The 17,084-nt window shown below is 34.9% G+C and overlaps 1 protein-coding gene across 1 annotated transcript in view; it reads left to right on the plus strand.

Annotated features, from left to right (window-relative positions):
- Positions 1-10,752: 10,752 nt before the first annotated feature.
- The window catches only part of LOC136821696 (uncharacterized), a 28,694-nt gene continuing 22,362 nt past the window's right edge, over positions 10,753-17,084 (plus strand). Inside the window, exon 1 of the mRNA XM_067077904.1 lies at positions 10,753-10,807. Within this exon, the coding sequence (XP_066934005.1) occupies positions 10,753-10,807 (55 nt within the window). The remainder of the gene's footprint in view (positions 10,808-17,084) is intronic.

The following is a 17,084-nucleotide window of genomic DNA, read 5'->3' on the forward strand; positions in this document are numbered from 1 at the left end:
ACTTCAACATCTCAACTATTGGGAGAAGCTCAAAGAACTTAAACTATACAGCCTGGAGCGGCGCAGAGAAAGATACAGGATTATCTACACCTGGAGCATCCTAGAACAGCTTGTACCAAATTTTAACTATGCTGAAAACAAAGGTGGCATCTTCAGTTACGATAACCAGAGACTGGGTAGAAAATGTTATCTAAAACTAAAAGAGTAAGTATCAAAAAGTAAGTATCAGTTACTTCCTAAACTCGCTCAATCGCTTCACTTAATAAAACTTCATATCCAGAGAATGGCCGAATGCAAATCCAAAGCTCAGCTAGCTAAACTTGGTGATCAAAGCGCAGTCTATATGCAGTGCTTCGCTATCGAGGACCTAATCTTCAAAATCAGAGAACTTCAAAAGGATTTTGATAAACCAATCCACGATCTCAGCGATGCTGAACTCATACAATTGAAATCAGACCTTCCAATGCAGATCGATCAAGTCAACAAGATTGCCAAGAAGTATGAGTCAATCCTCCAACAACCTATCCACAAAGCTGAACTACTCCAGGACATCGCAGACATTGGTCAGAGGTATGAGAATTTTTTGAAGTCTAAATCTGCTTATCAATCTTCCATTAACGATGCTATCGTCAATCAAGATGTGTATAAGAACAAACTCTTCAATCAATCGAAACTCAACATTTGTCTAGAGAAGTTTTCTGGGCACCAAGATTCAACAGACTTTTACACGTTTAAAAGCAACTTCTTGAAACTTCATGAACTCCAAAACATCTGCTACCTGATCTGCTCGTCAACAACTACCTCAAAGATCCTGCGCTCAGCCTCGTCAAAAGCATCAAAGATATCGACACCATTTGGGATCGACTCAAATTCTCATATGGGGGCGTGAAGATGATGTTGACCAAAAAGCTGAACCATTATCAAGCATGGACAGCCTCTCCAACCTCAAGGATCATGAAGCTATCTCCTTATCACTCAGCAAGCTCGTCGTAATGATGAAAGAGTCAATCACACTAGCCGAGCAACACAAAATCGAACACAATTTGTATTTCAGCAACGGGTTGGTGAGAATATACAACCTGTTGGATGAATCACGACTGTCAAGATGGTTGCGAGCCATTGCTGACGAGAACAACCCAAAACAACAATGGGCGAGACTTGTCGCATTCCTCAAAGCTGAACAGAAACTCCAACAACAGCGGATCAACATCCTAGAAGCTTCAAAACCTTAAAAGCCTTCAACCAAAAATCCACCCAAGAAGGACCCACGACAAAAAGGTGGACATCATACTGGTCCGTCTGGCACACCAAAATGTCATATTTGTGAAGAACCTGATGGTCAAAGCGGTCATCTAGCAACTAATGGTCTGTCAAATACCAAGATCATTCAATATCATTCATACCCTGTATTTCTCAAGGGAAATGAATGTACCCTGTATTTCTCAAGGAAAATGAATGTACCCTGTATTTCTCAAGGGAAATGAATGTACCATGTATTTCTCAAGGAAAATGAATGTTACCTGTATTTCTTAAGGAAAATGAATGAAACAGAGGGCTTCCTTAGAGATTTTCCATTTCCCTGTTTAGAGAAAATTTTCCAAAGATTTCTCTTTTCTTTTTTTTGGAAAGTCTATACAAACAAACTTCTTGACTTTTTGCTTCAACGTTTTCTCATTTAAAAGCTTTTGAACTCTTTGTTTAAGCTAATAAGACAATCAGGTTATGAAAGAATTTCACACATATTTTTTGCTAATAATAGGTTTTTAATTACAATTTTATTCAATTTCAGACAGTTTTCCTTCCAAAGTAAAATTAAACCCAGATGGCTCAGCTTCAATTGTACAAAGTATTCATTTACAAAATAGTAGATTAGCAGCTACACCCCTGTCTCACAAACATGCAGGGACCCCTTCCCCACTGGAAAATACCCTACAACCATCACCACTGAATTTTTAGCTAAAAATAATAGATGCATTCCCATTAGCATTTAGATTGGAATTTCCATCCCTACTGGGGCACTGAGACAGCGGTGTGCAGTTGGAAATGGCCAATTTTCAAAGACTTCCCCCCTTTTATCATTAGCAAAAACTTTCTTCTACATTCTTGAGAGAGAGAGAGAGAAAAAATCAAGGTATAATGCAATTTTAAAATGAGCTAACTAATTTTAAAGCAGAATTCAAAAGTAGTTTCTTTGCTGACGAAAACTTGGCTCGTATTTCCATCTTTATCTTTGGCTTTTGTGACCAATCTCCCTGAATAGACGTGGTCATACTTATTTGGAGAGTATTTGGGATCTATCTATTCATTAAGTGGCATAAGGCGTGAGCCCATATTCACCACATATAAAATTTAAAATTTAAAATAAATATTATTAGTGTTATGTACAAGTTTTATTAAAATTATTTAGGAAAGATATATAAATAAACCTGAGTCTGATGCTTGAATGTAGGTGATAGTATAAATTTTCCATATTTACAACTGTCAAATATTTTCAAATTTAACCTTGAAAATCTTTAAAATATTTTATGGGGATCTAAGACCCTTTTAGTTCCCTCCTTTCCTATGATAAATGGAGAGAATGTATAGTGGGCTAAATAGGACAGGAGACAAGAGAAATAGTCAGCAACGACTCACCAAAGTATACTAGAGCAAGACTAAAAAACAAAGGGGGATATGGCTATGGTACTAATAGGAAGAATAATAAAAATGAAAGATTAATTAATATGCTAATCTGCTAAGTAAAAAATTTTATTGCTAATAAATAATATTATAACTAGGTAATTAAGAGTATTGAGCAAACCTCAGAAGTGATGCAAAAGGGTTGAATACTAGGAGATGCTAAGTAGGAATGAATTAAAGTTTGTCACAAAGATTGTACTGGGATAATTATGCTGAAACTTAGGAGAAGTATTTAGATTCATGGGAAAGTATAGCTGTAAGAATACATAGTTAAAATAAACTAGATTTAGATATCTTTTAACAGTTCGTGTGTGGTGGAATTCCATGTTGAAATCGTTTTCCCATTCTTGGAGACGGTTGAGATCTTGCTGAAGGATGAGGGCATCGTGGATGGACTTGATAATTCGATATAGATAGGCGTCGTCTGCCAATAGTCAGAGCAAGGAGAGAACAACTGATGGTATGTCGTTGATATAGACTAGGAATAATAAAGGTCCTAGAACTGTTCCTAGTGGTACTCCTGAGGTATCATGAGATTTCTCTGAAGATTTGCCGTTCAAGATTACTTGTTGGGTTCGTCCTGATAGGAATGATTGGATCCAGTTGAGGAATTGACCCTTGATACCGTAGTGGGCGAGTTTGAGGCAAAGTTACCAATAATCAACTTTGTCAAATATGCTTAGCTGAAGTCTGGTGTCCATCTGATCCCCGCTGTTGAGCGCTTTGGCAAAGTCATTGAAAGTGATAAGCAGTTGGGATTCGCATGACCTTTTCTCTCTAAAACCATGCTGAACCTCAGTTATGGCATTGTGTTTATTGAGATGTTTAATAATGTTGCTATATATAATGTGTTCTAATATTTTACATGAGATACTCGTTAGTGAGATTGGTCGATAGCTCTCTAGTGAGCAGCGGTCTTTGTTTCCACCTTTGTAGATTGGCGATACATGATCATAAAGCCAGTCTTTGGGAAGTTCTCCTTTTTCGAGTGAACTTGAGAATATAAGTTTTAGAGCAGGTGTTAATTCCTCAGCAAACTCTTTCTAAAAGCGCAAAGAAATGTCGTCTTGGACCAGGGGCTTAATTTGGTTGCAGTTTGTTTAGAAGAGATTTGATGCCATTAGAGGAAATTGTTATGTCAGGCATTGTCTCTCTGATCTCTGGTGTTTCAATTTTTGGGTTGTTATCGTCGGGTACTGAAAATACGCTGCAGTATTGCTGATTAAGGATGTTAGCTTTTGCTGAATCGTCAATGATAAAGACTCTCTTGTTGTCCTTTAGCGCTGATACTGAAGTGCTGTCTCGGCGTTTGCTTTTTGTGGTTTTGTGTATGAGTAAAACTTTTTGTCATGAATTTGTCATGAGAAGCCTTGCATTCTTTTTGTAGCCTTTAAAGGCTGTTTTATATCTGTCCCAGTCTGTGCACATTCGAGTTCGTTTGGCTCTCCTGTTAAGTCTCTTTGTTCTCTTTAGTAACCGGTTGCAAGTTCTGCTGAACCAAGGTTGGTTGAAACGTGGTGAGCTTAGTTTCGATGGGATATCATTCATAGTTGATTTGACAATGCCTTTGAAATTTGACCATTGGTTTTCAACTGTGTTGTTTTTTAAGTTTTCACAGAACGAGTTTACTTTTGTGACAAGTGTTTCTTTTAGTTGTGGAATGTTGGCATAAATCGATGGTTCTAGGCGTTGGTTTAATACGACGGGGGGTGGCAAAGTATGTCAATTGATGGGATGCTTGTGTGGTCACTGATAATACCTGGGAGATCCTTAATGCAGGTTACCAAAGATGGATTATTTGTTAGAATAAGGTCGAGACAATTTTCATTTTGTGTTGGGAAGTTGACAAGTTGTTCAAGGTTGAGGTCGTTCGTTAAAGGAATAGTGTATTGCTACGCAAATCAAAATATTATGGTCACGTGTCTGGAATTTGATTGGTCGAGCGCGATAAAAGTTTACAATTTGATTGGTCGAACGGGATTTTCACTTTCGTTTTCGTAATGTAAACAAACCGAAAAATACTTTGCGACATAAAAAAGTTGGGAGGGGAATGAAAAATCTTTCGTGTAATTTCTTCTGTCTTGTATCATACTTATATGAAGGAAATTTTCTGTTTTGCTATGCCAAAATTGATTCACAAATGTAAATACTACACAAGAGTTTTTCTATACACAAAGAGATTGTGAAATGAGAAGATATAAACAGTTCTTTTTTGTTTTCCTGTGTTCTTTGTGTTTTATCAAGAGCAGATGAAGAAAATAACAAATAGTAAATAAAGCATGAAACATTTTTTGAAAAAAATAACATCACATTACAAAATTCCTGTATATACATTTGGATTTTGAAAACTATATAAAGTATTTACAAATTCTTTATGGCTTCACTTTTATCAAGAGTGATGCAAAAGTATTTGAATAATAATATGACCTCCTCTTTGAAATTGCCTTCCAAAATATTTCTTTCCATTCAAAAAAAATTCTCAATTAAAGCACCCTCAGAATTTTTCACACAGTGCAAATACTAAAATACTTCCTTTTTTTAGCAGAAGATGTTTTTAATATCTTAAAGTTTTATCATTGAGTATATATATGTATTTATCGTCACTTCATACAACATCAGTCACAATATTCCACATTCACTCAAGTTAACAACGTAAATAAAATGTAAACAGTTCTTCTTCCAGCAGCATCCACACCACTGTAAAAAATGCAGCTATGTCCATCCATCACGAACCAAACTGGTACATGAAAAATACGTTCAACTGTTCCCAAATCATAGCATGTACGAGGACTTTCAAAAAGGGTGCAGAGATATGTAGCTTCAGAGTCGAACCATGCCAGAAGCACAAGAAGACAAAGTCCCTTGATCGATGGATTGATCTTAATTTTCAATGATAGTCACAGGATTTTAAATTTAATCAAATCAATGTGTCCTACTGCTACTTCCTCAACATTATTTCATAAAATTCCAAATCAGTACAATATGATGCTCAGAACCAGAGTCTCTCGTTCTTCGTAGAGTTACTTTTCACTTCATTTTATTTAGTTCGTGCAAAATCTCATGATACAGTGCTTTTACCGAGAAAATAATATCCACGATTATATCGAAGTATTCTGAAGTTATGTAGACTACAGTCTCCTGAGTTGATTTTTCAAGTCATTGGATGAACAAAAAAGTCCCATATTTTGAAGTACAAACCATGAAAATCTTCTTTGAACAAGGCTTTCTTGTCTTGATGAGTTTCATTCACTTCTCAGATCCATATATGCACACTTTCGAGAGATGAACAAGTCTTTCTTGTCTTGTTGATGAGTTTCATTTCACTTCTCAGATCCATATGCACACTTTCGAGAGAAAATAGAAATCTCTTTCTCCTCTTGAGTGTTCAAAATTGACTACATTGTTATTTAACTGAAAGAAGCAAGAGAAGAGATAGTTCTGTATAAGTTGGTTAGCAAAAGAATTCAACCTTGATATTAAATATCTTCTTGTATCTTCAGCATCATAGAAAAATAAACATTGAAACTTTCCATAATGATAGTTCAATAATAATATGACCTATTTCAGTTAATATTAACACTGCTCAGCCACAAAATGATCAATGAAGATCTCGTAAAGATTGCAGTTTTTCTCAATAAAAATTTTCCAGTCGCCATTTTCTTCTAGCTCGTTTTTTGAGCAAGACTAGAATCTCGTTCGGTTTTCTCGCGCCCTTGACGCGAAATACTCACTCGGGTAGTTTTACTTTTTGCGGGAATGAGCGAGTTTCTTTGCTGTCGAGTTCAACTGTAGCAATACACTATTCCTTTAACTCAAGGAAAGTTTCATTGATAATTTTAGCATTTTGGTGGTCAGTTATCAAGTTCATGTCCCAATCAATATCTGACAGGTTAAAATCACCACTAAACCAGAGAGGGTTTTTAACTTGTTTGAAGTCTTCTCCCATTTGTTGAAGGTATGGTAGTTTAGTTTCAGGTGGTCGATATGCTGCGCATAGGAAGGTTTCAATTTTTATTGCGCTGAGTTCTGTTGTTTCTGATTTATACACCTCCTCACAAATAGAAAAGTTTTTATATAATCATAACACCATCCCGTCACTACGGTATTTTCGAAAGGATTCATAGCCTTTTGGAAGAAATTCATTATCTTTGAGGGCTGGATCTAGGTGTGTTTCAGTACAGAGAACTATATCAGTTTTTGAATCAAACAGGATTTTTGAAAAAGCTTCCTTTTTACCCCATATGATCTCAAAATATTAAGTGACTAAGCTTTAACTTTGAGGTCTAAACAAATAAGGTCTATGACCCCTCATTTATTTTGTTTTTCAAAGCTCTACATGATGGGCTTAGTTTTTGAAAAAAATTCAAAATTTAAAAAATCTTCTGGAGTGACTACATATTGTCAATCTAGCCATCTCATCTTTTTGACAAAAGAAGGCAACAGAAGGCATAACAGTCAGGACTTGTAAGGTGGAAATGGCAATTTTTTGATTTTTTCAGCAAATATTGCCAAAAGCGGCAATATTTTTTCAATAAATTGCTGATTCAGCCGAATTTTGTTGACCTTATTAGGAAGATGTCAAAACATAAAATAATATCATAGAAAAGATTTTAAATAGGGCTTTTCATAAATTATTTTGCAAACATGACTTGCCTCGATTTGAAACAAAGGCGATCAAAAATATCATGCGTAAAGAAAATTTTTTATTGGTTTAAAAATAAAGAAATGGTGCGAGGCGCGTGCTATTTACATTTATCACTATTTACGTTTTAAAACAAGGCAATAGATCTATGTTTGCAAAAATAATTTATGAAAAGGCCTATTTAAGTGATTTTTTAAAATTTTCAGTGCTCAAAAATACGATAAATCCTAAAAAAATAATTTTAGGGGTCCTGCGTTGATGCCGAAACACAGCCGAAAGGAATAAACAAAGCCCTGTCGTAAATTTGTTTACATATGGCTCGATTTTGCTGTTCGCTATCCTGCAAAAATCCAGTTCAAAAAAACATTATTAAGCGAGGCAAATGGTGCCTTCTAAAAAACACTGGCAAATTGAATAATACCATGAGGTCAACTTTAAAAATCGATTTTTATTGCCAAAAATAGCAAATATTGCCGAAAACGGCTGATTCACTCGATTTGCATCCAAAATTTTGAATGCAACGCATGCGCACTAAGTCACAACAATGATTGCGCACATATAAAGATTCCTCGACCCTGAGTTTATAGTCTTCTAGACACACCAAGCTCTGAATTTTAAAACTTTCTCAGAGCTTGGATATTCAGGCTAACAACACATTTATATCCTCTAAAAAATCAACATTTTTCTGGCCTAAAAAACTTTTAAGGGCAGAAGGGGAGGCATACCAATTCCAGACAGGGTCAAAGTCAAAGACCTACTAATAATAATGAATTAGATAAAAAAAACCTTTGGTATACAGCAGCTACAACAACCCATTTACAAGAACATTATCATTTCAAGAGGACATTCCAATAACATTCCCTAGCCGGAATAGTTGTGAACATAAAGATCGATAGGGAGTAAAGTATTTCGATTTAAAAGGATGAATATTAATTGTTATTGCCGACCCAAAAAAATATCAGCGTTTTGATTGGTCGAGCATCGAGATATTTGCGATATTTCATATTTCTTTAGTCTGGAAATATGACCGCGTTGACTTTTGGGGGACTGGGTAAGCGGCGGGAGAAAAATCAAAACAAAACAGCCGAAAAGAACTGACTTTCGGAGAAACTGACTTGGGAATCAAACATCAAAGGGGGAAACGCAACAAAAATACGTTCAGATTAACTTTTACTTTGGAGTTCTTCCATAAAAGACACTAAAATCAAATCTGATGAACTAAGCACCCAAATATTTTCAACTTGTGGCAAATTTGTCCGTGTGATAAAACCAAACAGTTTTTTATCAATGCATACAAAAAAACTTGAGATTCTTGAATATTTGCCAATAAAATTTCTCATAACATAACAAGGAAAGTGTAATGTCTTGTATTAAACCAAATGACGAGTGATTTTTATAAAAGTTCTCTCCTAATTCTCGTTCTCGACAACAACGTACGTCTTTGACTTTTCAACTCAACAATCATTATACATCTTCCTTCTAAAATTCGAAACATTTAGAGCTTGACGATAATCAAGAAAGTATCCAAATTGTTTTGCTGTTGAAAAAATGTTGTTCTTTAACCATTTTTACAAGCATACATTTCCATCGTGGGACTCCTTTCCTCTGCTTTTCTTTCCCATGGCCATGTCATCGAAACAAAAACATAGAAAAAGACTGAATGTTATCAATCTGATTAATCCAATGATGGAAGGTTCCTTCTCTATCGAAACCATACTGTACATCATCTGCATTTTGAATTATCAATCTAGAAACTTTCAAATACATCTCTGAAAAATCTGCAACCTTTCAAAACAAAACTTCTGGATCGAAAATGATCGAAAAATGTTTCTCTATTTTGTTTTTGTATGAATATTTTCGGCGGGAAGTTATCGAATGTTATTTTGTTCGAATCTAACGTTCGAATTAGATTTTCGAATAAAAACATTCGAAAGTACACAGAAGCAGAAGAAGGCGGAAGTAAGTTTTAAAAAGAGGACAATTTTTTTGAGTCGACAATAAATTAGTTATCACATGACTTCTCGTGCAATACTCGATATTTTACTCGTTCCGAGATTTTACCGATATTTTTCCTCGCCTAAAGGCTCGGAAAAATATTACGGAAAAATCTCGGTACTCGTAAAATATTTCTCGTATTGCACTCGAAGTCATGCGATAACTAGTACATATTCTATGTGTAACTAGGGACCTCCAAACATATCAAAGGACACTAGTTATGAAGAGTGAGCCATATTATTTTCTTTTTATTTTAGTAAAACAAGTTCACTAAATATTTATAGAACATCCACTAGACTCTGGACTGGAGGCTGGATATTATGACAATCAATCTATCTTCCTTATTAAAATGGAAGAATATAAATTCATATTGTTCTAAATTTAATACTTGGTGGTATAGTTGTGTTGTTACGTGGTTCTTCGGAAATACAGACCAAGGCCAAGGAGATGTATGTGTCCGCCATGCCATTGCAACTGCTGTTCAACAATTCTTTTTCAATCAAGGGTTCGATTTTAATATAAACGAATTTGTTGGAGTTTCTGTCAATAATTTGGAGGGGACTGATGGAACAATTCCCATAAAATACAATGGATGGAACGCAAAATTAAAGGATGGAAATTCAAAATTGTATTATGAATTTACTTGCCATGTAGAAGAAGTTGAAGTAAGTAATTAGTCGTTCTCTTTTGATATTGACTTTTAAAATCTTTTTTTATGACTGATGTAGCCTTAGTTTGATTACCTGCTCAGGGAAATTGCAGCTCTTCTTTATTAGTGTCTGCTTTGATTTTGAAACTGACATTAAAGGTTTCATGGTAAATCTAAGAAAATCAGATTTAACATTGATGAATTTGATTGTGAGCATGAAAGTATATAAATTTCAATTTTTTATTAGAAAACGAGAAAGAAAAAGCATGGAATCTACTCCAAGAACGTCACAAACTAATACGGATTGCCATGGATAACAAGATACTGTTTGCAGGAATGCTAATCTTTTCTTTTGTACTAGCTTCATCTTTCAAAGAACTGACAGAATGTTTGATATATAGTTGTAGCCTGGAGAGATGGTATTTGCTTTCTTCTGCTTTGGTTAAGCATTTCTTGGTTGGCTTCACTTTGTTGCTTATTGTTCACTTCATCATACGTCCTTTCATGCATCTTTTTCTGAGAGGTAAATGTCTTTCTAATATTCACTATATTCTCCACTTTCTTGTATGCTTAGAACTTGTCTAATCTTCTTACAGGTAGTTTCATATTCTATAATATAAAGGTTGCGGATCTTTTAATGCTCAAAACCAAAAAAGCCAAACTGTTTCACGAAACTGTAAATGGTGTGGGTCTGGTCTGTGTGGGTTTGTTTACCTAAGAAGCTATTGCATTGTCAATTCGATTTGTAAGATCTTTCCACTTCTCCGCTACCATTTCGGATTTAAAAATGCCTGAAGTCACAGCAACAGATTTCAAGATGGTAGCCTCGCTGAAGAAAATATGTAAGTTTAGAGCTCATGTATGCGCGCGCTTAATGAACTAGCGTAAACAAAGTGTAGTGCTTGGTTAAAATCATGGTTTACCAAAACAAAAAATCGAATGGTGCAGTCTGTTGGCTAAACCCTTGGTTTAGGAAACAAAGTAAACACAATAAAAAGACTGTTGGCTTTGATCGTCTGTTTTGGTAAACTTTTAAATGAATCAATGCGTTCGCTAAACCCTCTGTTTCACTTTTCCAGGTTTTAAGCTAAATGGTATGCACCCAAAATCAGAAATTCAAAATGCTCTATGATATATTGCCGTTATTATCTTAATAAAGGTGAAAATTTTCAGGTGTACCGGTTGGTCCAAAAAAACTTCGGACGTTTGTTGGCTTCTTTGAGACCGGTCAAAAACAAGTCAAAAAAGAGTGATTAAATATCATAAAATTAATCGATAAAAATGACATATTCTCAACTTCAGTTGAGCTAGAATCTGACAATGTGTGTGTGTGTGTGTGTCTGTCCGAATACTTTGGGGCAGGCTGGAGACTTCAAAAATAGTCTGATTTTGTTGAAATTTGCCACACTTGTTCCTTGGGTGAATATCTGGGGGTGTTTTTTTCATTTTTTGAAAATTTTCATTTTTAAGGGCGTGGTCACGAATTTTCTCCAAAACGAGGCTAAAAATTTAGGGCAGGCTGGAGACTTCAAAAATGATCGGATTTGGTTGAAATTTGGCACACTTGTTCCTTGGGTGAATATCTGGTGGAGTTTTTTTCATTTTTTGAACATTTTCATTTTTAAGGGCGTGGTCACGAGTTTTCGCCAAAACGAGGCTAAAACTTTGGGGCAGGCTGGAGACGTCAAAAATGGTCGGATTTGGCTGATAATTAGCACACTTGTTTCTTGGGTGGATATATGGGTTTCTTTTTTATTTTTTGAAAATTTTTTATTTTTAAGGGCGTGGTCACGAGTTTTTGCCAAAACGAGGCTAAAACTTTGGGGCAGGATGGCGACTTCAAAAATGGTCGGATTTGGTTAAAAATTTGCACATTTGTTCCTTGGGTGAATATCTGGGGGTGTTTTTTTCATTTTTTGAAAATTTTCATTTTTAAGGGCGTGGTCACGAATTTTCTCCAAAACGCGGCTAAAAATTTAGGGCAGGCTGGAGACTTCAAAAATGATCGGATTTGGTTGAAATTTGGCACACTTGTTCCTTGGGTGAATATCTGGTGGAGTTTTTTTCATTTTTTGAACATTCTCATTTTTAAGGGCGTGGTAACGAGTTTTTGCCAAAACGAGGCTAAAACTTTGGGGCAGGCTGGAGACTTCAAAAATGATCAGATTTGGCCGCCGAAATTTTGCACACTTGATACTTGGGCGAATCCCAGGTGGCGGTTTTTTCATTTTTTCAAAATTTCCATTTTCAAGGGCGTGGTCACGAGTTTTCACCAAAACGAGGCTAAAACTTTTAGGCAGGCTGGAGACTTCAAGGGCGAATCCCTGTGGGTGGTTTTCATTATTTTATAATTTCCAGTTTAAGGGGGTGGTCATGAGTTTTTAGTTGAAATTGGTTAAAATTTTACAATTGGGCCTACGAATGATTTAATAACACTGAAGTTGAGCCCAGTGCGGTTAGCACGTTCGACAGTATGGACATATTTACGAGTTTTACGACCTAATTAATCATTTAAATGGTTTAAAAAGTAATATTTGCTCAAAACAGAATATCTTCTCGACAAATTCGGCAGTACTTAAAAGAATACCCAAAAATACCAAAAATCTCGGGACAAGCTGGAGTTTTTACAAGCTCTTATTTGATTTGGTTGGTCGTTAAGATGTAATAAAAGAATCTTATTACTTTTTCTAAAGAACGCGTCATCTCTATCACTTTAGATGACCAATTAGTGAAGTATCTTGTAAAAACTCCAAGGCATCTCAAAATTTCAAGATGAAAATGAAGAAAAACGCCTATTTTGATCGTATTTTGCCGCATTTTGACTTTAACTTTGAAAAGCTTTAACTCTAAAACTACTGAACCAAATTTAAAAGGTTATACCTTAAGTTAGACTATCCTCTATCTAATGAAAATATTCTCAGGGTCGTTCAAGACCTTATTCGGTCTCAAGAAGCAAGCAAACACCCGCAGTTTTTTTTGGACCACCTGGTATCAAAGGGAGCGTCAGCTTTGGGATATCATTTTTACCAATTTTTTAGAGAAGATACCTACGATGAGTTATTCAAATTTAAATTTTTATTGTTTTGACTCTACGATGGAGAAAATAAACGAAGGAGAGTAAATTTGTGACGTATAGTAGGGGGAAATTTGTAAAATCGCTCGATTTTTTTAGTCAAAGCACTTGTTATACATTGTTGGAAAGCTAAGGGGTAGGGGAATCAAAATAACTTGGGTGCCAATTTTGTTTCGGACACTTTGGTGTGATTTTCGGACAAATACGACGGTCTCGGGCAAAAATCATAGGGTGAAAAATTAATGAAAATTTCAGCTTGATAAAACGGAGACCTGTTGTATATTTTTGGATAGCTCTCAAAAAATTAAGATTAGTGATATATTGCGAGTATAGGTGATTTCTTTACCTAACTCGAGATATTAATCCTTAAAAACAGTGTTTTTCAGTGTTTTTCAGCCAGAAACAGCTGTTTTGTCCAGTTTTTGCGCTTTCGGAAGCTCAATATCTCGAGTTAGGTACTGAAATCACCTATACTCGCAATATATCACTAATCTTAATTTTTTGAGAGCTATCCAAAAATATACAACAGGTCTCCGTTTTATCAAGCTGAAATTTTCATTAATTTTTCACCCTATGATTTTTGCCCGAGACCGTCGTATTTGTCCGAAAATCACACCAAAGTGTCCGAAACAAAATTGGCACCCAAGTTATTTTGATTCCCCTACCCCTTAGCTTTCCAAAAATGTATAACAAGTGCTTTGACTAAAAAAATCGAGCGACCTCAAAAAAACGAACAAATTTCCCCCTACGGTTAAAGTGATAGAGATGACGCGTTCTTTATAAAAATTGATAAGATTCTTTTATTACATCTTAACGACCAACCAAATCAAATAAGAGCTTGTAAAAACTCCAGCTTGTCCCCTTTCTTTTAATAACAAATTTCTCCGAATAACTCACAAATATCTGCTCTTTGTCGCCAGCGATTTCTAGAACAGAGATCCTCCATTTTCCAAGGCACTAATTCTATACTCAGAACAGATCGTATTTCAGCCAAGTATACGCTCGGGTACCTAATAGCCGGGGGGATTGGAATAAACGGGGGGGGGGGGTGAAAAAAATCTCAAAACTTAATAAGCGGGGGGGGTTGGAATAAAATTGTCCTGGTTGGAAAATTTTTGAAAAGGAGGCTAATACAGCATAATTAGGACAAAAAACGGAACTTTTAAAAACATTTTCCCAAAAATTAATAAGCGGGGCGGGGACGGCTATTAGGTACCCGAGAGTAGATAAACTGAATAAAACTAATGAACAGATAAAATTTTCTGAAGGAAAAAAAGCAGATCGACTTTTCTGTTTAATGGTTTAATAATTATGAAATCTCTCTCTTTTTACTGAAAATCTTGTTTAACAAATGTTGTTAAAAAATAGAGAAGTAACCTTTGTTACGTCACAGATTTATAAAAAGAAGGGAAATTTTCAAACGTCTATTATTACGCATTGAGAAAAAAACTTTCAATAATATATAGCTCGTTTTGATCGTCTTGTTCTAAATTTTCTAAATGTAACAAAAAATGTGTGACAAAAATTTGGGCTGACGTCCCCTTTAATTTTTTGCGCATATTCATTTTTGCGATCCTTGTAGGCCTTGTTTTCGATCATTATTGCTAGGGTAACTATGTAATTAAAAAATCAACCTATCAAATTTTTATAGAACACAAGTTTCATTGTTTAAGTCATTAAAACAATAACAAATTGCATTTCGATGAAGAAAGAATGCAAGATGTTAAGTTAATTAAGAAAATTTCCTTAAAAAGCTAAAATAACTGACAACAACTGACTCGTTTACATGGCTTTACCTTTACTAAAGGAATCAGCACTCATTTTGACTTTGAGGAGTCTTTAACCGAAATCTAGGCCCGATTTCAGTTAAATTGGTTTCTAAAAAAAATTGAAATTATTTAGAAGGTCCTTTGAGAGTTTTTTTCAAGATTTTGAATTTTTATCGGCAATTAAAACTCTTTATTCTAGCGTAACTGAGCGTAAGGTAATATTTGACTGTCGCTTTTTTGTAGAAATTTAATGGGTCGATTTTTCATGTTTTTTAGCAATCTCAGAAAAAAAATTTTTCATTCCGAGATAACTTTTGAGCTATTGAACGAAATTTAATAAATGACCTATCAAAATTTAAGTTTATCTTTCCTCTTTCCAATCAAAGGGGTTTGGTTTATTTTAAAGAGACAGAACTGGAGAAATTTCACCTCAAAGAGGGTAACTTATTTCTGGCACACCCGGTAGTTGTTCGACGACCCAGTTGTTCGACAATTATGTATTGCCGAACAACTGTATTGTCGGACAATTATATTGTCGAACAACTGATCATATAGTTGTTCGACGACCCAGTTGTTCGACAATACATAGTTTTGCACCAGGTCTGTGACACAGGGGTGTCAAAAAATTTGCAAGATGGAATAACCATCTATATTGTTTTGGGCCGAAAATGTGAAGAACTTCCCAAAAACTTCCCTAAAACTTAAGAAATTAACCTGCCAATTTAGTTTGCTAAACCAAGATGATTGGTTGCTTTTAGCAAGTCATGCGGCCACTATAAAATCCCCTCAATTTTTCCACATTAGTGAGACCTTTTTCTTTCACCTAAGGCTTCATGATTCTAGACCAATGACAAGGATAGTAAGTAAGTTGATTCAATGAAAAATAATCTGGTAAAATGGGAAAATTAAGTGAATCAAACAATAAATATCAAATCTTTTAACATGAAGTGGTAAAAATTGAGGATATTTCTGCACATTTTCTTACCCATTTTTCTTTTCCTATGTTTCTAATTGATTGATTAGTTTCTCACTTAAACATTATGTAGAATTTGAAAATCTACTCCTAAATAATTATACAACTAAGCAACTTTAGTGAAGATTGTGAGAGGCTAATAATTTATTACAGTGGTATCCTCATATTTCATAATATTTGCCCAAAATTTAAATGTTAAATAAAAACTAAATGTTATTTACAGCCTGATGATGGAAGATTTAACTCCGAAAAGCTTTGCTAAATAAAAATAGTTTTTATGAATTTACATTCTCTTGTTTTTTACACATTTGGCATACTTTGACACAAAAAAAACTAAATGGTCAATACAGTAAGATCTAGGTTTGAACTTTCATATAAATATCTTTCCAATCCAAAAGACCCAATCATTTTTTGTTAGTTATAAGACCTATTTCCTTAAAATTTCAAATTTCAACTGCACATAAATTGCCCAAATGTGACTATTAAATCACAATATTTGGATGACTTGGTCTCGGTTAAGGCCTCAACCTGCTGGCAAAGTTCTGGCCCTTTATTTGCATTAGGACTATACTTTTTCACATGGATTGAGGATAAAATTACACATTTTTTTGCCCCCACTTTGAAGGCCTCTATCTCTTGTTCAGCTTGCCCAATTTTTAAAAGAAAATATGTTTTGGAATCCTTGTTCTATTCTGTACATGGGATTTACAAGGGACACCATAGGAGTCAATATTGAAGAATTAGTAAGCATTTTTAGAAAAATTGCCAAAAGTGTCCTTTTTTGGTAACATTCATGGACGTCCTTATGTACGTTTGCGTTTTCGTTTTAAGATTGATAACTACCGCTTGGGAATACATCTGCGTCTGTGTATAATAAATGTTGAATAATTATTCTGTTTGCAAACAAGGCCTGCCATGCATTTTATACATCTCGAGAAGAGTGTATTTTACCAACAGTTTTTCATGAATTTGGGCTATTTCATGATTTCCTAGAGGAATTCTGCGAAAATATTCAGTATTTATATTCGCGCACCTTTCAGGTCCCCCCATTTGGGGCCCAAAACCCCCATTTGGTCTTCTCCCCCACCTACATACGTTTTTTCCGGAATTCCCCCCATTTGAAAAATATGTTTGTGACCAACCGATTCACTATATTATTTTGAATAATAACTTAAGAAAAATAACAATTCCCTGCAGTGAACACACAAATGCATGAAATATAGAGACAGTTATTTTAAAATATTTTTGAAATATTTTACCTAGTTTTTACACTCTCTTCCCCCACTTCTCATAAAATCTCTCCC

The sequence above is a fragment of the Clytia hemisphaerica genome, unplaced genomic scaffold, assembly GCF_902728285.1.
Source record: "Clytia hemisphaerica strain Z4C2 unplaced genomic scaffold, Clytia hemisphaerica genome assembly, whole genome shotgun sequence".
In the NCBI taxonomy this organism is placed as follows: domain Eukaryota; kingdom Metazoa; phylum Cnidaria; class Hydrozoa; order Leptothecata; family Clytiidae; genus Clytia; species Clytia hemisphaerica.